A 24,025-nucleotide genomic window follows, 5' to 3' on the forward strand; every position below is an offset into this window, starting at 1 on the left:
ACAAAATGTACGGACAGGTACATTTGACGATTGGCTTCACAATCGGGTATATAAGGGTTGTTGCGTTCTGTATTCGTGGAAAACAACTGCTGCACGTCTACAAAAGTTATTGCCGCTTCCCCTGGAGATGGTCCGTCAACTCGACAATGCTGTTTGTCATTCAGTGGTGGCTTTACGAAATTCCGGCATGAAACCGTGCAATTGCTCGGCAGTATGGCATCACTCAAGGTCAGGTGTCAAAGATCCTGAAACGAAATGCTCAGAGGGGTGTCCCTACTCCAATACCGAGGTCAGGACGTCCCCACAGAACCACAAGGAGGGATGATCGCCAGCTGCACCGGTTAGTCCGCAATGGCCGTACCAAGTCAGCTAATCGGCTTCGGGCTGAGTGGCAGCAACTGACAAATGTGCCTGTATCCAGAAGGCTAGTCAACCAACGACTGGTTCAAGCAGGCTATCGTGCCAAGCGTCCCCTGAGAAAGCCACGTCTGACCAGACAACACCGCCAGCGTCGATTGCAGTGGGCCAGAGAGCACCGTCAATGGCAGCCAGGACACTGGAATCACGTGATCTTCAGTGACAAGTCTAGGTTTCTGGTCTATCGTCAATATGGCCATGTCCGAGTGCGCAGACAAGTGCATGAAGCCTACAACGAAGATTGTATAGTGCCAAGAGTCCATGCTGGAGGTGGTGGCGTGACCGTTTCGGCTGCTTTTCATGCAGGGGGCAAAACTGACCTGGTTGTTCTGAATGGAAACCTGAACCAGTTCAAGCACAGGGCCATTCTGAAAGAAACATTGCTTCCATTTGTTCGTGCAGCCTATCGAGGAAACTTTGTCTTCCAAGATGACAATGCACGGCCTTATCATGCTCGCATGATCCAACACTTTCTTGCTGACCGTGGTGTAGAGCATATGGAGTGGCCTGCCATGTCCCCGGATATGAATCCAAAAGAGAACTTGTGGGCAGAATTAACGCGTCAAATCGACAACTTGGACCACCAGCCTGCCTCTGTGCGTGAATTGCAGCAGGCTATTGTAACTGCATGGCAAGCGATTCCTGTCCAAACCTTGGCAAATCTCGTGAACAGCATGCCTCAATGTGTACGTGCTCTCCTGAATGCTCCTGGGGGTTACACGAAGTACTGAACTGTAATTTTACTGTCCGTAATCCCAGTTGTAATTTAACTTTTGTTTTTGTAAAAAAAAAATTTTTGCCTAATGTGCAAAATAAAGAGATACTTCTGGAAAACGCACAGAGGTTTAACACAGTACTGTCCGTGAATTGAGTTCCATATCAGTTTACATCACTTTCAAGGACCAATTTACTTGCTTCGAAATGTCAAATGTGGTTTTTGTTTTTTAAAGGTCACATTAACAAAATCTAGAATAATTTCAACATAATTCCAATGAACTTTTGGTTCTAAGTCATCTTGAAAAGTAAGTTCACCCCCACAAAAAAAAATATTCCATATTAAATGCCAAGTTTGTGTGTGTGTGTGTGTGTGTGTGTGTGTGTGTGTGTATATATATATATATATATATATATATATATATATATATATATATATATATATATATATATATATATATATATATATAGATAGATAGATAGATAGATAGATAGATATATGACCTGGGTGGGGCTGTTTCTGATTTGTCAGAATCAGATGATGAAGTTGAGTTGTCTCAAACTTAATTGTATCATTCACACACAGCTCCCCAACTTATTTTTTCCTTTCTGAATGAAACGTATCGACAGCGAAATGTGATTAAAGATCATTTTCCCTCATGCAAAGGACATAATTAGGAAGCCGGATGAATTTAATTTAACAAAGTCTCAGTTTCATCGTCTCAAAGGTTGTTGAAAAAAACGGGGCTTGAGATTTCCTAGCAACCGCTCAAGCCTTTTGATAATCCATGAAAAAAAAAATCACCTTTGGAACCTTAATTTATGAACGGCGGAGGTGCAAGTCACAACCGCTCGGTTCAAGTGAAATGTTAATTTCAACATGAAAAAAATTGATGTACTTTTACTCCAGGAAACTCGGGTAACTCAGTGTGGAGTTTGATTGGTGTCGCATCTTTAAGGGAATTTTTGTTTTGTTTTTTTACACTTTTTTTTTTTACACAATTCTACACATTCGAGAATTGATCTCAATAATTGTATTTGCATGGGAGGGGGGGTGGGGACTCTCATTGGATGGTACCTTCAAACCCAGTACAGACCAAAATACAGCTGAACCTCATCCTGAATCTAATACTGATTTGTTTAATTATTTTTCAGCAGTGGATGTCTCGATGCATGGAGGCTTCATTACCCCCCAACAAATTTCAGTATACCTTGTGGCAATGTGCCATTGGGAGAGTATCCCTCGCAGGACTTGACTGTTGGTACATCAACTCAAAGCTCCTGGAATTGACGGCTAACCGGCAGAATTTTTCATGGCTATTTGGGACCTTTTCGGCCCTGAGATATTGAATGTCCTGGAGTCATCCTTGGTGCATGGAGAACTGCCACTAAACTTTAGCAGAGCGGTGGCCGGTGGTGTCACGGATTCCAAAGACCGGAGACCTACGGCAGATGAATTGACGACCGGTCCCTTTATTATATACGGACTACAAAATATTGTCAAGTGGTGACACTTGAATTGACTTGAATTGTCAAGTGACGGGATCTTGTGGTGAGGCAGTTGCCCTGAAACAACTTGCCTTCGCTCCTGGAAGGCAAATCCAACGGAAGGCAATCTCATTTCCTTTCACAAAGCCCGGAACAAGTGTGTGTCTACCCTCAGGAGAGCCAGGAAACAATCTCTCTACTCTCAAGACTGAACTCTCAAACCTGTCTCCCTCTTTCAAATCCTGGTGGCATCTGGTCAAATCGGTTTCTGGGGTTTGTTCCCCCTCCAGCCTCCATTCCCTCCCTTACCTCAAACGGATAGACAGCTGACTCCGCACGTGAAAAAGCTGAATGCCTCAACTCTGTGTTTGCCTCAAAATCTTGTGTTTCAAACCCGTCTCTCTCTGTACCCACCGTTCCCAGTCGTACCCAGCTGCTCCTGGATTCTGTGTCCTCTCCTGACAAGGTGGAGAAGTTTCTGTCAATTCTCGACTCTGATTCTGCAACTGGATCAGACGGCATCAGCCCACGGGTCATAAAATCCTGCTCTGCCGCTCTTTCACACCCTCTCTCTGTTCTCTTCATCCTCTCTTTTGCTCAAGGTCATCTGCCATCAGCTTGGAAATCAGCCAGCATTACCACTTTACACAAAGAAGGTGCAAAATCAGATCCTTGCAACTACATACCAATCAGCCTGCTCCTAATTATCAGCAAAGTCATGGAATCCATCATTGCTTCGGATATCAAATTCTTCCTCTTCCCCAATGGCTTGATCTCTGCTCATCAATTTGGTTTCAGACCAGGTCATTCCACTCTGGACATGTTGCTTTTGCTGTCTCAACAATGGATGGAGGTCCTCAATGCCAAACAGGAAATCAGAGCTGTCTCACTTGACATATCACGTGCCTTCGATATGGTCTGGCACCCTGCTCTGCTCACCAAACTCTCCTCATATGATATCCATTGAAATCTCCACGCTTGGCTTGCGGACTTCCTCTCTGGTCGTGGTCAACTTGTGGCCCTGAATGGATTTCTCTCATCTCCCCTTCTTGTTCAGGCTGGAGTTCCCCAAGGTAGTGTTCTGGGCCCTGTGCTATTTCTAGTATTTCATCAATGATCTCTCCGACTCTCTGGAAAATGCACTCTATCTCTTTGCTGATGACTCCACTCTCTACCGCTCCATACCTCATCCCTCAGATCGGCAGTCTGCAGCCTCCTCACTCTCTGCAGACCTGGACAAAATCAGACTGCTCAAACAAGTGGAACATGCCTTTCAATCCTGACAAATCTCACACTCTCACTTTGTCTCCAAAAAGACCGTCTGGACAACCCTCCCATCTACTTTCTCGACAATCCTCTCCAAGAAGTTCTGTCACTCAAGCTCTTGGGTCTCACTATCTGCCATGATCTTTCCTGGGAAAACCACATTTCCAAGCTGGCCTCCAAAGCCAGTCGCCGACTGGGCATCCTCCATCATGTGAAGTCCTTCCTTGGCAAACCTGAGCTCCTCACCACATACAAGGCTTTCATCCGCAGCTTAATGGAATACTGCTCTCCCCTCTGGGCTGGTGCTCCTACCTCACACCTAGCTCGGCTTCACGTTGTTGAAACCAAAGCTTTCAGAATCATTGGAATCTCCTGCGATGAAGCTGATTGTGAGGGCCTTTCACTCACCGCAGGCAGGTTGGTGGTCTTTCCGTCTTCTACCGACTCCTCTCCGGCCATGCTCCCCCAGCTCTCTCTGGGCTCTGTCCCCCAAATATTCCTACAGGTCGCACAAGATCTGCCTGCAACCCTCTTCTGGTGAAACTGCCAAAATCAAGACTCTCTGCTCACCTTCACTCTTTCATTCCTCTTTTCTCCTACCTCTGGAACAAACTCCCTCACTCTCTTCAATCCTTCTCCTCCCTCCAGGTCTTTAAAACAGCTGTTCTCCACCATCTCTTATCTTTCTTCCAAAACCTTGATCTTTTCTACCCCCATTAATTCACCCCAGATCCACTTTTTAGAAATACCAACTTCTTTCCTGGAAGTCCTAGCAGTGTCGATGTGTTTTATACCTCTCCCATGCCCCACTCCCCTTCTCACCCCCCCCCCCCCCAAGCCCTCTCCCTCCCACAGATCTCCCGATGTCCCTGCTCTCAAATATTGTACTTGTGTGCTTCCCCCTCTCTCCCCATCTTGTCTCCTGCTCCCTTTATTGCATGTTTTATGTGTCCATTTGTTTTTTTGTGATTAATGTTAGCTCTTACATGAGCCACGATCTTGTATACAAAAAAAAAAAAATGTTGGCCAGTCGGTTGAAGACGGTAATCGGTGATCTACTCAACTCTGATCAGAATTACTGTATCCCAAAGAGAGGCATCTCAATGTATTAAGTCCGGAAACTGGAGCTTCAGGTTGGTTATGTCTTCATACGGTTGGGGGGGGGGGGGGGGCGGTGGAGTTGTGTTATCTAGATAGGGGTTAAGTTGGTTTTCCCCAGTCTGTGATTGTCCCCTGTATCTTTCCCTACGTTTTTACAATAGCAAGGCCGGCCTTAAAAACTCACGCTCTCTATAACAACAACCGTCAATTAACCAACCATAACCGACACCATGGTGACAGAAGCCGAACGTTCTCGATCGACAATTAAACCCCGCCCACCAACCGAGTAAGGAAAAAGGCCATGCCCCGAAGTTCGTCATTGGTCAAGCAAGACCATGGAACGATTTTATGGAGCTCGGTGATTGGACAAAGTGACGTCAGAGCGAGAAGGTTCGGAAAGGAAGAAGTCTTGTGAGCTGTCAGTCTGGCTTTTGTCCCTGGCGGTCGCTTTTTGGTCTCATGTGCGCCTATGAGGAGACTTTCTGGAGCTTTTGTGGAACTTTTGCGATCGTGAAGAGGAGGAATAAGGTGGCGGTTTACGAGGCTCTTGGCACTTCGGACGGAGAGAGTGAGAGCAAAAAGAGCAAAAAAAAAAGAAGCAGTCATCAGCTTGGCGCCATATTGAGCGCTCAGACGCGGGGAAGCGTTGGACTTGGCCACCCTGTACAGCCGACTTCATTCAACGATCTCGTTGAGCAAGCTGAGTGACGGCTGACTGAAAGAACCCTTTTATTTTATTTTATCTTTCCCCTTGTGTGTGTTTGTGTCTGCATGGAGGGTCCCTCAAAGTAGCGAATATTTATTTTACCTCGACCATTATTTCACATTACATTTACTTTCATTAAATCCCTATTGTTGCATTTCATTTGTTGTCTTGTTTGCATGGTGTTGGGTCCAAGAATAAACCCGTGTGGCTCCGTATAGGTCAGCACTTTCGTTCCCTCACCGCGCGCGACGGACCAACCGCCAGTTTCGGCTACGCGCCTCGGAGTGAAGGACCGTTACGGCTATTCGTCACCCAGCAGTGTTAACTGCAGGGCTGACAGGACAATATATTTAGTTTCTTTAAAATGAATAATTAACTCAGTTCTCCTGTACAGGTTCAAAGAGGAGTGAGGCAAGGATGCCGAATTTATGAGTTATTATTTGGTTATGGAATCACTTCTAATTGTTTTCAGGAAAAATGTATCGGGAGTGTTAATTTCCCAAGTTATTGAGTATTAATAATTTTGTGGCAGCTTCTTTGTGGCATAAGTTTAATATCTGTCTTCAGCCACTGGAAGTGCTACTAAAGGCAGTGCAGAGGCTACTGGTGGATTTTTTTTGGGAGTCATCATTTGTTATTGCCAAATGTTATACGCAGTCCTTTGACTGAAGGTGGCCAAGGACTTATCGACATAAAAAGCCGTATAATGGCCTTTCAGTTGTGCTCCATACAGCAGTTGATGTATAAAGAATGACTGCCAAGCCGACTTCTGGCCTGTCACATGTTGCTGCAAGCAAGCGGGCTCAGATACGGCGTTGAACGTTTCTTGATCAAACTCCAGCATGTTGACATATCTCCCCTTTCAACATTCTATCAGAGCCTTCTGAACGTCTGGCAGTCTTTCGGTTAGTCGCCAGCAGGAAACTTATGCTACAAACATGTTTGTGGAAGAACCCCTTTATACAACCCGCTTTTTCCTGCAATTCCAAGAAAACGAGACTTTTATCAACACTTTTGTTGCAGCAGGCATAATCAAAGTATTGCACCTCCGCCATGATTCTGGTTGGGGATGGAAAGCAGTGCAGGAGATAGCGGATATGATGAGAATATGTTCAAATATAATAATTGGAAGAGTCCTAAAATAAATAGTACAAAAAAAAGCTTTCAACTTGGACTAAGGTGGACCCAAGAACTTTTGGTGACAACCAATGACTGGTGGTTTCCTGGGTTAATCGTACAGCTTTGTCACAGAGATTTACCCCCAATTAGTGCAGGCCAAAATATTTTTCAGGAATAATAGTCTGTTCGAAATGTATTAATGCGTTTTCAGTTTTTTCGTTTTCTTTTCTTTTTCATTGTACCGTTTGAAGTTCCTTTATTTTTCTGGTTCTTTTCTTTTCTAACCTTTTTCCATGTAGTACTTGTTTTGAATAGTGGTGTCTTCACCCACTGGCATGTGTATATATATATATATATATTGTTACAGACGCGGTTTTGGATGTTAGTTCACCGAGCGGTTTGGTATGACCGCGTCTGCACAGTTTACCTGATTATACTCGAACGTTGGCCGAGTCGCGCTACGCTAGATCAATGAAGGAAAGGACACAACGGCTGGGTTAGATGACACGACACCAGGGGTACAGTTCTCAAGACCTCCGGAGGAGGTTATAATATGGGATATGCGGAACGTTTAGATTACAAGGACAAGAGGGACAGCATAGGAAGGTGGGCACTTAATCACGGTCTTATAGTAGCCCCGACAGACCACAGATAAACAGGACAAAACTGACTCACACAGGGATTGATGGCAAGGAGGGGCAGGTAGTCGATGGTCAGCACAAGGTGCACCTTGGCTCAGGGACAGGATAGCGCGGTCCAAAAGATGCAGGGAGGTCTCTCAGCGCTCGGAGGTGGCGACTTCTCTTTCCAAGCTGGGGGCGCATCTCTGACGTCACCTCCGGTAAGTCGCTGCGTATATCCAGCGGGGAGTGACACGCCCTCGGCTCGTTAGCTCCGCCCCAGATGGAATCGGCCCGCCGCTTCTTATTGGGTGCGGGGGGGTTACCGGGCTCCGCCCTTGACGAGGAGCTGACAGGCAGCCCCTTCGTGGTAACCCCGTCGGAGCACATGGGCAATGGCGGCTAACCAAGCCGGTGTGAGGACGCACACTCCCCGCGCGCTGTTGTTGTAGTTGTTGTTGTTGTTGTTTCATGAGGAAGATGGGAGGAGGTATGGGGAGGTCCTAAACTCACTACTGGTGCCATACAATCACATTCTGGTGCAACGAAGAGTCAGAATTAATGGAAACGAGTCCTTAACTGACATAGACTAAGAATAACTAGCAAGAGGTCCTATAGTTGTCTACGTGAGATGCGGTGAACCTGGGCACGACATTTAATGGGGGAAAAAGGGGAAGGTCGGTTCTACAGAGTGTTGTTTACAGACAATGGGACTAGGGAATGGGGGATTGGGGATAGTTGGGGAGTATTGGGGAAATAGGGGAATATTTACAAGCGGATATGGAGGCCAAATCCCATATCCGCAACAATATATATATATATATATATATATATATATATTGTTGCGGATATGAGGACTGTATATTTTTTTGATTGTGTGAATTATTATTATTGGTTATTCTGCGCCTCCTGCCTCCGGAGCTGTGTAAAGAACAAAGGGCATCCCATAATTAGTCCATAAAGCATCCACACCACAGCCAATCATAGAATACCCCTGTTCAATAGTTATATCTTATTCTGTGTTTTAGGGTAAGGCTGTGTCTCCCATTAATAGAAGTACTGTACTCCATTGCACCAAGTGAAAGAGATAGATTCCCTTCATTCCCATTCCCAAAACCTCCATTCCCCCTTTTCGTCGATTAGAAACTACCTCCGCTCCAATTACCGCCATTGACCACGAGGCAGGGTCGGAGAAGAAAGGCGTGTCTCCACCTCGTCATAGAGGGGAGGAGTGAGCCAGCCCCACTCGACCAACCATGAGCCAGGGGTTTGGCTAGGGAGGGCGGAGGAAGAGCTATCGGGGAGGTTCGCAAAGGTTGAGGGGGCGGGGCCTATATAACCCGCAGCGCGACGCTCCCCAAGCAGTCGAGCTTTGAAGAAGAAAGAGATGAGTACTGAGCATTGAGATGAGAAGAGGCTGCGCTTTTAAAGAGAGGCGCTGAGAGGAGGGAATGAGCAGGCGTGACCGCAGCAAAAATCCGCAGCGCGACGCTCCCAAAAGAGAAGCTGAGACAAGCTTTGAGAGATGAGCTTTGACCGGCAGACAAAAGGGAGCCCAAGCCGTTGAGAAGAGAGAGGGTCCAAGAAGCAGAGCTGAGTTGTGTGGTTTTGGTCGTCAGTGGTTGCATTGTGGTGGTCAGTGGTTGCGTTGGTTGCGTTGTGGTGGTCAGTGGTTGCGTTAGTTGCGTTGAGTTGTCGGTGGTGAGGAGTGATTGGACCAAGAGAACATAGAGAACATCCAAGGAGAGGACATCCCAGAAAGCACAAAGCCTGCTGTAATCCTGGAAAAGCACGCGACGTCCACAGCAGCAGCAGCAGCGGCGGCCACAGCAGCAACCACACTCAACAGCCGCTTGGGGCCTGGACGGCGGTTTTGAGCAGGGCCGCGAAGGAACGGCGGCTGCTAAACGCGCCGATTGTGCTGCACAATACAACTCCTAGCCATCCTCTCCTTCCAGCCAATTCCTGTCATCATTCCCCGCGTGAGTCTGTCTTTTGTTTGTTCTGTCCCTGGGTTAATTAAGACTGTAGGTAAGCTAGCGTTGCACTGTGTATCTAATCTCGTCTGTAAATAAACGTGACTGCTTTCTTTTTGCTTGTGTGTATAATAAATCCAATTACTCTTCTGTACGTCTTCTCGTCTTATTCCTTTTCCTCTTTGCATTCGGTCGTTTTAGAGTTTTCCAGATTGGGCAGCTGCGGTGCGATACGGCCAAAGTTTGGGGTGAATCGGGTGAGTTGGGGAAGAATCGGGGGAACTGTTAGGTCGCGGTAATACACCACCGCTCGGTCAAAAATAACATCTTAACCGCGACAGTAACAATATATATATATATATATATATATATATATATATATATATATATATATATATATATATATATATATATATATTGTTACAGATCGCGGTTTAGATGTTATGATGACCGAGCGGTGGTGTATTTAACCGCGACCAAACAGGATCCCTGACTCACCCGATTCACCCAGAACCTTGGCCGTATCGCACCACAGCTGCTCAATGAGGGAAAAGACAAAAACGACGCAATGCAAGAGGAAAAAGGAATAAAACGAGAAGACGTACAGACGAGTAATGGGGTTTATTATTTACACACACAAGCAAAAAGGAGCAATCAAGTTTTATTTACAACACATAAGACGCAGGTGACACAGTGCAAATACTAGCTTATCTACAGACTTAACTTATTCCCAGGACAGAACAAACAGAACAAACTCACGTCCACAAGAAGGGTGGAAAAGCAGGAGGTGGATGGCTGGAGGGAGAGGGAGGTCCAAAGGGGGTCCCGCAGCACAACCGGCGCGTTTAGCAGCCGCCGTTCAGGCCAGGCCCCACGCTGCTGTTTTGGCTGCTGTGTACGTCGCGTGCTTTGCCAGGCCTTGTCCCACTCGTCTGGTCCAAACCCTCAACTCTTTCTTGGTTCACTCACTCCTCACCACCGACTCCTCACTGCAACCAACTGACCACCGACTCCTTACCACCGCAACCACTGACCCTCCTCTGGCAACCGACTGAGACCAACTCACTACTCACTTCCGTTTGCGCCTTTTATAGCGCCTCCAGCGATTACGCCGCCGGCGTTTTGGACACGCCCATCGGGGTGCTCACCTCGGCCCTGGTTGGTCGCGCGACCCTCGGGCTCCGCCCTGGATGACGACGGGCGGGCACGCCCCTCCTCCCCTCTGACGAGGTGGAGACACGCCTTTCTTCTCCGACTCAAAGCACATGGTCAATGGCGGTTATTGGAGGGGAGGTGATTGGGAATCGAGGGCTCAGCAGTGACGAGAGGGGTTGTAATATGGAAATGGAGGTTTTGGGGATGGGAAGGAAAGGGAGATTTTGGGGATGGGAAGGAAAGGGGATCTATTCTCTTTCACTGGTGCAATGGAGTATTTCAATTAATGGAAGACACAGCCTTACACTAATACACATAATAAGGATATAACTGTCAAAAAAGATATATCGTGTCCTGCATGTATATTTTATGGACTAACTACGGGAACGCCCTTTGACCTTTATACAACCACAAACGGAGAGAGGAGGGGTGATATTTTACAACAACCTTTTACAACAACATTTTACCACAACAATAAAATAAAAAAACATTCTCATATCCACAACAATATATATTGAAACCTTGACTTACGAGTGCACCAACTTACGAGTTTTCCGAGATACGTGCCGTCGCTCGGGCGGTTTTTTGCTTTGAGATGCGAGCCGAGATCTGAGTTATGAGCTTACGCCACCCGCCACGAGGTGGCCCAACGAGCGTTCCGGTCACGTGATTATCTTGCCGTGCAAGCATCTCTGCCGTATATCGCTGCTGCTTTGTTTTCGCATGTTGGTTATTTTGGAAAATTTCTTAGTTTTAACCATGGGTCCTAAGAAATTGAGTGCCAAGGGCAGTACTGAGAAGAAGAAGAGGATGATGTGCTTGGATATAAAACACGCAATCGTCGAAAAACATGAGCGAGGTGTGCGTGTTGTCGACTTGGCGAGGCAGTACGATCGTAGCAGTACGATCGAAACATTTTGAAAGGGAGGAAGAAACAAACCTCGTTGGACAGGTTTTTATTGAAACGCCGTGCAAGTGAAAGCGAGGAAAGTGTGGCGAAAAAGGCAAAAGTCATCTCCTCCACCTCCGCCAGCATCTTCGTCTGATCTTCAAGGTAAATACACTTAATAAAACCAGTTTATTTCTTCACATTGTGGCGGACACGGAAGCTCACTGGCGTGGTGACATCATTCCGCGCACCAAGTGGGCGGGGGCCACGCCGAGGGGTAGGCGTGGCCTCAGGATATACACCGGGCGCGCAGCCCGGACCGGAGCGTGCCAGTGTTACAGTGAGCTCTTGAATAAAGACTTACAAATTACCGCGTTGTCCGCTTCCTCCTTGTTTACAAGCAGCGCGCGTAACGCCGCTTATTATGTACAGTATATACGAGGTCGTGCTTGTTTATACATTATTTGTTATTTATAAAGTACATTTTTCTTATTTAAAAACACGTAACAAAAAGAATTGGTGTGGTTTTTTGGGGGCTGGAACGGATTAATAGAATTTAATTTGAGAAACGAGCAAATTGAGTTACAAGCTCGGTCACAGAACGAATTAAACTCGTAAGTCAAGGTTTCACTGTATATATACACTGCATACACTGCATACACTTATGACTCTGAAAACCTTTCGGTTATATACCAGTCACTTTTCGATTTCATACCATCAGTGGTGAACCGCCATTAAGGTATCCCATCCAGCTATGCTGTACCTTAATGGGAGCGATAAGTGCCATCTGCCACATGGCACATTACCTCTGGTATCCACTCATGATATGGAATCCCCTGGGTGCAGCCGGGAGCAAACCAATCCAAATATATGTGCAGTTCTCCAGCTTTCAATGAGCGCAAGTAATGACGTCACTGCCATGTACATACGCTCTGCCTGTCAAGCTCTCAAGAGAACGCTCTGGCACTTATCGCTCCCATTAAGGTACAGCATAGCTGGATGGGATACCTTAATGGCGGTTCACCACTGATGGTATGAAATCGCATCGTGACTGGTATATAACCGAAAGGTTTTCAGAGTCATATGTGTATGCAGTACTCACTGCGTTGCCCTGATGAGCCCCAAAAAGGGCGAAACCAGGTCGGTAACTGAGTTTTACATACACTTATGACAGTATCTGAACTAAGATCAAAATTCTGCTCTATATATATACACACACAACATAATTTGTAATAAAAAGTCAGTCTTCGTTCTCGTTCTCTCTTTCTCTCTCTCGTCCAAAATGGTGGATAATCTCTTGCATAATGGTTTTTTTTCCATCTGTTCCTAGAGTCCATGTCTGTCTGCATCCCATGAATACATTGAGAATACATAAAGCTAGTCTTAAAAAATAAAAATAAATAAATACAATAAATAAATAAAAAGAGCGAAAAAATTAATATTTTTGGTTTACCGCCATCCAAAATGAAAAAAAGACAACAGACCTGACAGCAGACAAGTATCCACAGACTTTCTGAATGAACGGCGGGAAGTGTAAAGGTCGCAGACGTGGCGAGATATGGCGGGGCAGCTTAATGTCTGCAGCATACGACATCTGCACGGTCGGGAAAATAACAGAAAAGGACGGAGCATGGTTAAAGACTGCAACAATTACTGGTCTAATCTGTGTGTGTGGGTGTGGGGGTGTGGTTTTTTTTCTCACCTGTGTACTTCTGGAGGTTTTCTCTGAATCTCTTCACTGGCCAGCAGAACCTCCTTCGCAACCCTTCCACTGCATGGTATCCCATACCCACACAGGACATCCATCCCATAATGAATGACAGAAAGTTTATTGGATTAAGAACTTGTAAATAATCACTTGTTCTTGTGTTGTAAATAATCTGAATATGGTCTGATGTACAGTATTTGTGACATCCTCCTATCCCCAAAACCGTCAGCTATGTCATTATTACACACCTCTTCTTCTGATGCTATCCAATTCAACTCCTCCCTGCAGGACTTTAAGCAAGCAGTGCACTACTACCTCATGTCATGATCTCTTTTGCCCCCATCAGCCCTCCTTAACCAGTGGTGTCGTGGCAAATTTTGAAGTACCAGAGCCTTGCAAAAATGTGTAGGCCGTGACCTCATCGCTAGATCTACCATCACATTAAGTTTTATCATGACACAAACCATTGGAGTCCAAAAAATGAGTGATAAAATAAATACACATTTTACCATGATAAACAGAAGCTTAACAATTAACACACACACCCACTTAACCTCACAATTAAGAATCCCCTTTTAAGGAAAAGTCAGATCAATTAGTCTCTAACCACTGTTTTTTTGACAAAACTATATTTTAAGAAACTAGTACACCCATTCCCTACAGGAGCGTCAGGAAGGGTCATTCCTCTTTGGGGTATATAGCTTACAGTAGATCTATGGTCGGGCCTCAAGAACGTCGGGGGTGTTCATTTACCAAGTTTTTGGTAGAGCGCTCGCAAAATGGTTTAAGTATTCGAGCAAGCACCATTCAAAACGGTTAAAGAACGGCTGGCTTGGCAAGCGCTAGCTAGCTGCTTGGTGACTGAACACACCCCGGGTTTCTTCCCTTTTAGTTTAGTGTTAAACAGCAGTAGTGGTTGTTTAAAAAGGTAATCAAATGTTTTTGTCGTTTATAATATTTTTCCTTCTGCTAAGGGCCGGTGCTCCCATGAAACACCACAATAAGCTGTTTATAAACGTTGACACAGCGTTTGTTCAAGGAGGAAACACCCCTTGGGGAGGTGGGATATTATTAGTATTGATATTGTTTGGTAATAACATGAATATTATGCTTTTGATATTATAAGCTTCCTTGGAAAAATGCCACGATAAAGCTGTCTTAACACGGATATACCCCTCAACACCCCCACCCCATTGGCAGGGAAATCCCCTTGGTGGAGAAAACTTCCTTGGGGAGGGGGAAAATCAATTTGCTACAATCTTCATTGTGTGACCCTTAGCCCTCCTGTCAAGTTTGATTGATAAGTAACGACCCGAATGTATCGCGGTCAAAAATCAGACAGACAGACAGACACCAGATTGTGTATTTTAGCATGACAGAGAAGTTTTAAATTTAGTACCATGTGGTAAGGGCTGGCAGGATGGCCTATCACAGTGGTTCACAAACACAGGGTCGTGACCCAAATGTGGGATTTTGAGGGGGGTTTTCACGTTGAGAGCATTTTCACTGACAATTTTTATCATAGGTACCCAGTCGGTACCATTTGGGTCATGAGCCAAATGTGATTTCAAATTGTGTCGTGGATGGAGGTTTGGGAACAACTGGCTTAGAGGTATGCACACTCCCCTCTCAGTTGTCTAGCATGGGCTTGAATCCCAACCTAGCTATAAACTCTCATCCCAGTATGTCACAGGCAGGGTGAATCATCAATGTGTGTGACTCGCTGTCCCTCGGATGGGCATTTAACTGGCGTCCTGTCTGCTAGAATTACTTCTTTAGTTTCACATTATTATAGGTCTTTCATATTAGTTGGTGTCTTTCTTGTAGTTGAAGGAAGATAAAGCTTTGGGGCCAGATAGACATCTGAGAGATGGCAGAGCAGATAGGCCTGATGTTAATATATATATAACGTCAAGCTTATCTGCTCTGCCAACATGAGTCTGTCATTGATGTATTACAGGCCTACCTTTGCTCATACAACGTGACGAGCATTCTTTACAAGAACAGCCACATCACTAATCCATTAAGACGTCAACTAGTTCGATCCATCCAAACTTTCCATGCCTCCACATCTTCAAGGGTGTAAATACGTTTTGTAAACATAAGATAATTCATGAAATCTGGATATAAAATGGTTGGAAAGTTTGTCTCGCTTCTGGATCTTGCTGTATTCGGTCATTCATACAGGTCTGTGTTGCCTATGACCTGTAGTGTTATAATATCGCTCCCTAGATAAAGTGTCCAATGTATTGACATATCCAAGCTTCGGGACAAGCTTTGATCCCAATTATCTGGCCATGAAAGCACACAGAGCACAATAAAATAACTCGACCGATCATGAACGTGGGTTTCTTGGGGGGATTGTTTTTCCAACTGGTGTGGAGCTAAGCACCTCCTCGGAAGGTTTGGGAATTGAGCACGATACCCCTGTTTTTAAACCAACCCTCTTGCTGGTTTCGATGTTTCCTTTCCCATTCATTATTCCCTTGCTGATTATGCCCAATTGTTTCTCCACTACCCACACTGTCAAAATTTAACGTTGCTCTCCCATGCGTCTCTCTTGTAGAGGAGGTAAAGAAGGCCCCACTGTTCATTGAACAAAGAAGGAACACTTTGGATTCGAACCTGAAACGGAACTTGGTGTGACGGAAAAGCAGGGTGCTCCCAGCCACTTTACGGATATCTCTTGAGCAGTTCAAGCTGCAGGGCAGGTGGAGGATACAGACAACATGGAATTATTCAATTTCACCCCTAGCCATCTCCACTTATCTCTTGTCATTTCTCCCTGACTTTCCTTCTACAGGAGTAGACCTTACTCCTATTAAGGAGACTGCTGAACCACTGCATATCATGGCATTGGTAGCTCATGTTTATCTGATCCAAACCCACCTGAAATTCACCAAGGTTTCACTTTGAGTATCTCCCAGAGCTGGTGGAAACTCACAGCTCTAAATACAATATAATTCATTCAGCTGTATTTAACCTTTGGGGGTTTTGCTTGCATATTGGCACACGGTCGTTGGGTTCCAACATTCCTTCGTGTCCATTTCTTGCCTGTAAAATGCATGCTGCTCCACAGCAAGACGCCAGAGTCTCTTGCAAGCAGGTGGGCATGGTAGCAGGAATGATAAAGAGCTGCTTTTCTGGAGGCACAATGTGGTGGAGGAAGAGAAGGCAGTTGTGTTAGGGTCAGGATATTCCAGAGAGGATTGAGTCCGAAAGATTACTTCGATGACACGATATTGAAAATAAAATACGACAGCATATTAATGCATTGCCAGAGTAATATATTTATTACATATGCAAATATGGCAGAATTGGGGAGGTCAGAAGTAAGGCCTTCTGTCCATTTGGAATCTCAGGGCAAGAGGTGGGTTTCCAAGGATTGTCACTCTCTCCCACGTTGGTGGGAGTTCTATTTTATGCACGGTTACTTCTGGCCTTGCTCCTCTTGCCCTCTACTGCTTCTCCCCTCCCCAAGCCACCCAAAGTCACATGTGTCCCAATCTACAGGCTGGCTGCACACCTGTATTAATTAGTCCCATTATTCTCCCAATTGTGGAATAGTCTCCCTGTGTTCATTGTCACGATGTCTTCACCAATCTTTCAAAAGCTCCCCATCACTACCTCATGCGCTCGCACATGCACATCCACAATTGCATTTATAGACGATTATTCCATCCAATTTATTCTGTTCCTCTCTGGGCCATGGTTACTCATTTTTGTTATTCCTCCCCTCTCCCCTCCCCCACCTCTAAATACCCTTTGGGAGTTTGTGAACCTGCTGCCCTTTGTCATTCAGTTCCTCCATGAGAGTAAACCCTTGTATTAAAAATGCCACAAAGCTCTGAGCAGAGCCTTCCCACTAAATATGCACTGTAACTTACTCCACTATTCCGCACCACAGACCGTAGTATTTGTTCCTTTGCAGCATAATCGATATCTGAGGGCAGGTATGACAATAATGTTTCAAAATATTCAAAATTCTAAATATCCATTTACCTACATTAAATGCATATCCATTAAATGTTAAGTACAAATTAACTGCATTATATACAATAAATCGATTCAACACCAGCTCATTATAATGTTTCTGTAATTTCTCGTTCGTCAAAAACTATTTTTTATATAATACCTATTTTTATATATAATACAAAATCAAAAACTATATAATACCTATTTTGGGGATCGGGGGTTGGGGGAGGGAAATATATATATATATTAGCATTGACTGACAAAAAAATACCTTTTGGGGGACAAGCCCCCCCCTCACCCAACCCTGTATACCTCCTCAGACCCCAATTTTTCTAATGCCTTGAACAAACTGATAAATCACGGGTGATGAAGGTTGTGCTGAAGTTTCATCGAAATTGCGTTTGTAGTTTCTGAAAAGAAAGCAAATTCCTATTTTGGGGAGGTCAAACCTGGATCCACTTTGACCCCAGTAAACCCCCTTCGATCCCGATTTTTTTTTAATGCCATGAACAAACCTTAGTCACAACACAACAAATATCATTTGTGCCACGTTTGGTCACAATCCCATCAGCGGTTTCAGAGAAGAAGGTGCAAGTGTTTACGGATGGCCTGACGGACGGACGACGCGCCATCGCATCAGCCCCCCTGAACTTCGTTCCAGGTGAGCTAAAGAAATGACGTGCATATGTAGTCAGGTTCACTATGTCAATAAATTATATTTCGTTCAAAATCATGGTAGATTAGCAAACCTATACATTTTTGGAAAGGTTATAGCATAAGGAAACTAAAAATCAATGTTTACATTTGGAGAGATACCTGAATGGCGGCCATTTTGGATTTTCAAAATGGCCACTGTAAAATACATATTTTGTTCTATTTCTGCCTCTAATTACCCTAAAAACTTTTTAAAATATACTAAACCTATATTTTCAGGGACAAGGAATCCAATGAAAGTATCAAATTAGTGCTATGGGGAATGGTAAGACACGAATCAAAGGTTTTGAATTGCAAAATACTGTCTTTATATTCGCGATAAGTTGCATAATCAAATACATGTTATCATTTTGTACAGGCAGTTAATAACATCAAAATGTGTCACAATAATTCATATCACCAAACATACACAGGCAGTCAGCAAAATCATATGTACACATGCAGTCAGTATAACTTCACATCTACACAGGCAGTCAATGACAAAATATACACAGGCAGTCAATGGCATCAAACATACACGATTACAGAATATGCCATTTAGAGTTCGTCATCACTGTCCTGTGTGTCGTATCCGACAATATAGTCCGCATCGTTTTCACAGTCCGTTCCACACAAGCAAAGGTCGGTCAAATTGATTGGCAAATCGAATTGGTCGATCGAATCGAATTCGATGAATCGAATCGAATCGATCGAATTGGTCGAATGGTCGAATGGTCGATCGAAGCGATTGGTCGAATGGTCGAATTGGTCGAATGGAATTGGTCAATTGGTCGAATCGAATTGGTCGGAATTGGCAAATGTAAACATTGATTTTCAGATTTTCCATGTAATAACGTTTCCAAAAATGTATAGGTTTGCTAATCTACCATGATTTTGAACGAAAAAACATAGTGAACCTGACTAATGTAAGCCATCATTCATTATCTGTCTGCCAAATTTGAACAAGCTCAGTAAATGCATGTCCGAGAAATGGTTGAGGATGTGGTCAATATCTGGGTTTTTTTTACAACTAAAATGACCACCAGTCTACCAGTTAGCCATCTTTGATCAATCGCAAAATAAAGTGAGGTGCACGTATACAATGTCATGTGCTGTGCTTGTGCCAAGTTTGAACAAAATCAGACCATGCATGTTCAAGAAATTGTTGGAGACACGTTTATTAACAAAATGGCCGCCAGTCAGCCATATTGTATCTGATCTCGAAAAAAATTGATGCGCATATGTAAGCCATCATTCATTATCTGCTGTGCCAAGATTGAACAATATCAGTAAAACATTTCTGAGAAGTGGTTGAGGACATGTTCAATATCGGGTTTTTTATAACTAAAATGGCCGCCAGTTGGCCATCTTTGATCGCGTCGCAAAACGAAATGTGCATATGTATACCGTCTATCATCTTTGTGCAAAGTATGAACAAAATCGGTCCATACATCTCCGAGATATGGTTGCAGTCGCACGGACGAGACCAAATCCATAAGCCCCTGTTTAAGACCAAGTCCAATGGGGGCTAATAATATTCCTTCTTCCCAAGGAGTTTCCTCCTTGGAAAAAAGCCATGTTAACGTTTATAAATAGCTTATCATGGAATTTCGTGGAAAACATTTCCCAGAAGTAAAAACGATTATAAACCACAAACCTCGCATATACTACCTCTCCGCAAAATTTAGTCCAAATCTGTCCACAACTTTTTGAGATACCTTGTTTACAAATAAACAAACAGACAGACAGGGGTGAAAACATAACCTCCATCCACCTTTGGTGGGGGAAGTAATAATACTAATGATAATAGCATAATATTAACGTTATTACAAAACAATATCCCCCCCTCTCCAAGGGGTTTTGTGAATTGCGATATTGCTGCTCAACAACCGGCATTTTAAGGCCATTTTCCCTGCTAGAGCGGGGGTTAGCCTTGCGGTCCCCATGACAATCTTCTCCATTTTGCCCTATTTTCTGCATCTCCCCTTGTTAACCACCTTGCCCGCATTTCTTCTTCGACCATCTTTAGCCAAGTCTTTCTCGGTCTTCCCCGTCCTCTACTTCCTTCTACATTCATTTCCATCACTCTTCTCAACCAGTCACTTTCATCCTTCCTCAACACATGACCAAACCATCTCAAACTGTTTCTCTTCACAGCATCCATCACAGGCTCTATTCCCATCATCTTTCACAATTCATCATTTGTCTTCCTCTCTCTCAACGATACTCCACACATCCACCGATCCATTCGCATTTCCACCCTTTCCAGCCTTCGTTGCTGCTCTACGTTCATTACCCATGTCTCGCTCCCATAAATTATAACACTTCTCACACATGCAGCATACACCTTTCCCTTCAGCTTCAACGACACTCCCCTCCTCGTCAGCACGCCACTCAGTTCCCGAAACTTCTTCCATGCACATCTCACTCCAGCAACCTTTGCCGAGTCTGATCCACCTTCTCCATTCAGCATGTCTCCTAGGTAACAAAATGTTTTCACACCTTCCAGCTTCACGCCGTCTCCAAGATCCAACTCAACATTTCCTCCATCTGCAGCTCCCGCTGTGCACACCTTACACTTGAATGTAGCTGCCACACTGGTTAATGACCCTCTCAAACCACTACATTTTTGATGAACCCACTCAGCGCACATTGTACATTGAATGGAATTCACTCCGACACCCTTCCTGCACACAGCACACGGCCACTTCCCAGTTCTTTCCACCTCACCACATGCTTTACCACTTGCCATCACCGTTTTTCCGATATTCACCTTCAGACCTTTTGTCTCCATACATTCCTTCCACTTGTTCATCTTCTCCTTCAGTCCATCCATACTTTCTGCAATCAACACCAGATCATCCGCAGACAACAACTCCCACGGTAAACCCTCCTTTACGTTCCAAGCCAGCACCTCCATCACAGCTACAAATTGTAGTGGACTTAGTACCGACCCCTGATGCACTCCCACCTTCACCTCAAACTCACCACTAATATTGCTCCTCAACACCCTCACGGAAGTCAATTTATGGGGTATTATGGTGCCATGCATGGTCTGATCCTTTCATTGACCTGATCTAGCATATGGTGTCATGTACGGTCTGATCCTCAGTTGAAACAAGTCTGTGCTGCAGTGGCAACGTGTGGTGAGGCAAGTGTAGCAAGCTGATCCACGCCACTGTGATAAATATGTGGCCCCTTTTTTTGCAAGTGCATGACACCAATTATTCAAAGACAAAGACACATTCATCCTCACCTCCCTCTGTGCACAGCAGCTCAACCACAAAATTTTGCCTTCATACTTAAATTTTCGGATCTCAGCCCTGTGGGGAAGAGGATGCGGGAACAAGGAGAGAATGCAAGAAAAAAAAAAGAGGCCTAGATGTCAAATCAATGAAAACGATCAAAATACATTTTTAAATTGCAAATAAAACATCATCTCTCAAACCCCATCTCAAGTTGTTACCAAAACGTCCTCTCGCACTGTTTGGAGAACGTTACACCTCTTTAATTTCCACCTGGATAGGATGGGTCATTTAAAAGGTACCCATAATTTCCAAATTCCGAGGACGATGTCAAAACTCAACACCGAGATGACGTATTACTTGAGTTCATGTAAACTTGCTCTTGGAAATTGATAGCTCAGAGGTACTATGTTTACATTTTAGCCATTTGGGTTCTATTCTCAACCCAACTATAAACTCACGCACTGTGCTTTGCTAGCAGGAAGTGGCATCCAAACGTGTGCCTTGTGTTAAGATGGGATGTTTAGCTTGGGACCCAATCTATTAGCATTGATTGGCGGTGGGTGTTTTAAAAATCCCAGTATTTTGAAGAATAGCAGGCGAGTTATCAAAGGCACCCTGACCCAAATTAGAAATGCCTCCCCTCACCAACTCAGACCTGTCGAGCCGGTTTGTGAAAGACTCGGGCCAGCAATATATACTCTCTGAACCGCTGACCCAAACTCAATGGGGTATGATTTAAGAAGATCCTTGCGAGTAATAAAATGCAACATTCATTTGTATATGGTTCTGCGTCGGTCAATCCCCAACACTCAGAAAAAACGGACAGGCCAGGTACGATACCTGAAAACAGTAATGGTTGATAGATTGGGACAATGAATAGACTATAAGAGCTTATGTTATACAATGGAAATACAGTTGTGGCCAAAAATATTGGCACCCTTGCACTTTTTTCAAATAATGCACCATTTCTGGTGCACAGAAAATTTCTTTTCAATGCAGAGAAAATTGTTGAAATTTAAAAATCTATTGGTATCCACATATGTATTTCTTTGGTTTGCCGTGGAACAAAACAAAAAAGCTGAAAATATTACTAAATCTTAGCTTATTCTACACAAAAATCCAAAAATGGCCCGGACAATATTATTGGCACCTTTTAGAAGTTGTTAGAAATAATTAGATTTTAAGCAGGTGATTCTCCTTTATTTTGGAATTTAACTCACATATGGTGAGTTGCAGGTGCTTGCAATATAAAAAATAAATAGCACCGCAAAGCGGGCGTAACCCCTCAGCCCATGCATGGTGAAAGGAAGCATTGATGATAATTTGTTATTTGAAGCGAAGTTGTATACCGAGTAGGAACTGCAAGTAATGAAATTTTCACCCATGAACCCATTAACCCATTTCGTGCTCATGAACCTTCCTCTACTCAACCCCAACACACACTGCACAAATGGATTTAATCGGACAGGCCGTTCTGCGTGAAATTGACGGAAACCAATTTCAAGATGGCTGCCATAGCGGCCATATTGAAAATCACAGCGCGCCCATTTTCGAAAGGCACCTTCCTCTACTCAACCCCAACACACACTGCAAAAATGGATTTAATCGGACAAGCCATTCTGCTCGAAATTGATGGAAACCAATTTCAATATGGCTGCCGTGGCGGCCATATTTAAAATCGCAGCGCGCCCATGAACCTTCCTCTACTCAACCTCAACACACACTGCGAAAATGGATTTAATCGGACAAGCCGTTCTCCTTGAAATTGACAGAAACCAAAAGTTGACGGACGCCCGCCTGCCCGGACGCCCGCCCACGACAACAATACCCCTTAGCCCATTGGGCTGAGGGGTGAAAATCACTCATTCAACCAGTTTGAATGGAGAAAAGGAGTCATTCTGCTGTTTTTTGTCACTGTGTGTACTGCAATGAGCATGGAGAAAAGAAAGAAAACCAGAGAATTGTCTGAGGTCAGACACAAAATTGTAGCTAAGCATGGACACTCTCAAGGCTACAAGTCCATCTCCAGAAACCTTGATGTTCCTGTATCCACCGTATGCAATGTTATCAGGAGGTTTAAGGCCCATGGCACTGTCGCCAACCTCCCTGGACATGGCTGCAAGAGAAAACTTGATCGAAGATTGCAGCAAAGGATTGTTCGAATGGTGGAGAAAGCACTTCGATCAACTGCCAAACAGATTTAAGCTGACCGTCAAACACAAGATACCACAGTTTCAACTTGCACCATCCGTCGCCAAGTCAATGAAATGGGGGTTCTATGATAGGAGAGTTGGGCTAAGAAAGCCTGACTGGGTTTGCCAAAACACACCTGAACAAGCCAAAATCCTTCTGGGAGAATGTCCTGTGGACAGAGGAGACCAAATTAGAGCATTTTGGTAAAGCACATAATCTCTGTGTTTACAAAAACAAAATGAAGCCTTCAAAGAAAAGAACACCTTCCCTGCAGTCAAACATGGAGGAGGTTCAGTGATATTTTGGGGTTGCTGTGCTGCCTCTGGCACTAGGTGCCTTGAATGTGTGCACGGCATCATGAAATCAGGAGATTACCAAGGCATTTTGGAGCACAATGTTCAACCGAGTGTCAGAAAGCTGGGTCTCCGTCAAAGGTCATGGGTCTTGCAGCAGGACAATGACCCCAAACACTTCAAAAAGCACCCAGGAATGGTTCAAGATAAAACGCTGGACTGTTATGAAGTGGCCAGCAATGAGTCCAGATCTAAATCCCATTGAACACCTGTGGGGAGATCTGAAAACAGCATTTGGGAGAAGGCACCCTTCAAATCTGGGAGAACTGGAGCAGTTTGCACAAGAAGAGTGGGCCAAAATGCCAGTACAGAGGTGAAGGAAGCTCATTCATGGCTATAGGAAGTGCTCGACTGCAGTTATTTTGTCCAAAGACTGTGATACCAAATATTAAGTCTTGGGTGTC

At 44.4% G+C, this 24,025-nt stretch overlaps 1 protein-coding gene across 1 annotated transcript in view; it reads right to left on the bottom strand.

Moving 5' to 3' along the window:
• Positions 1-24,025, bottom strand: part of LOC137429838 (FERM domain-containing protein 5) — a 76,391-nt gene that overhangs the window by 19,472 nt on the left and 32,894 nt on the right. The window contains exons 9-13 of the mRNA XM_068120134.2: positions 21,084-21,150; positions 16,214-16,302; positions 15,785-15,859; positions 13,154-13,222; positions 12,936-13,045 (exon numbers count right to left, since the gene is read on the bottom strand). Coding sequence (XP_067976235.1) covers positions 12,936-13,045; positions 13,154-13,222; positions 15,785-15,859; positions 16,214-16,302; positions 21,084-21,150 — 410 coding nt within the window. The remainder of the gene's footprint in view (positions 1-12,935; positions 13,046-13,153; positions 13,223-15,784; positions 15,860-16,213; positions 16,303-21,083; positions 21,151-24,025) is intronic.

Source organism: Myxine glutinosa, chromosome 6 (assembly GCF_964187855.1).
Source record: "Myxine glutinosa chromosome 6, kmMyxGlut1.1, whole genome shotgun sequence".
NCBI lineage: Eukaryota > Metazoa > Chordata > Myxini > Myxiniformes > Myxinidae > Myxine > Myxine glutinosa.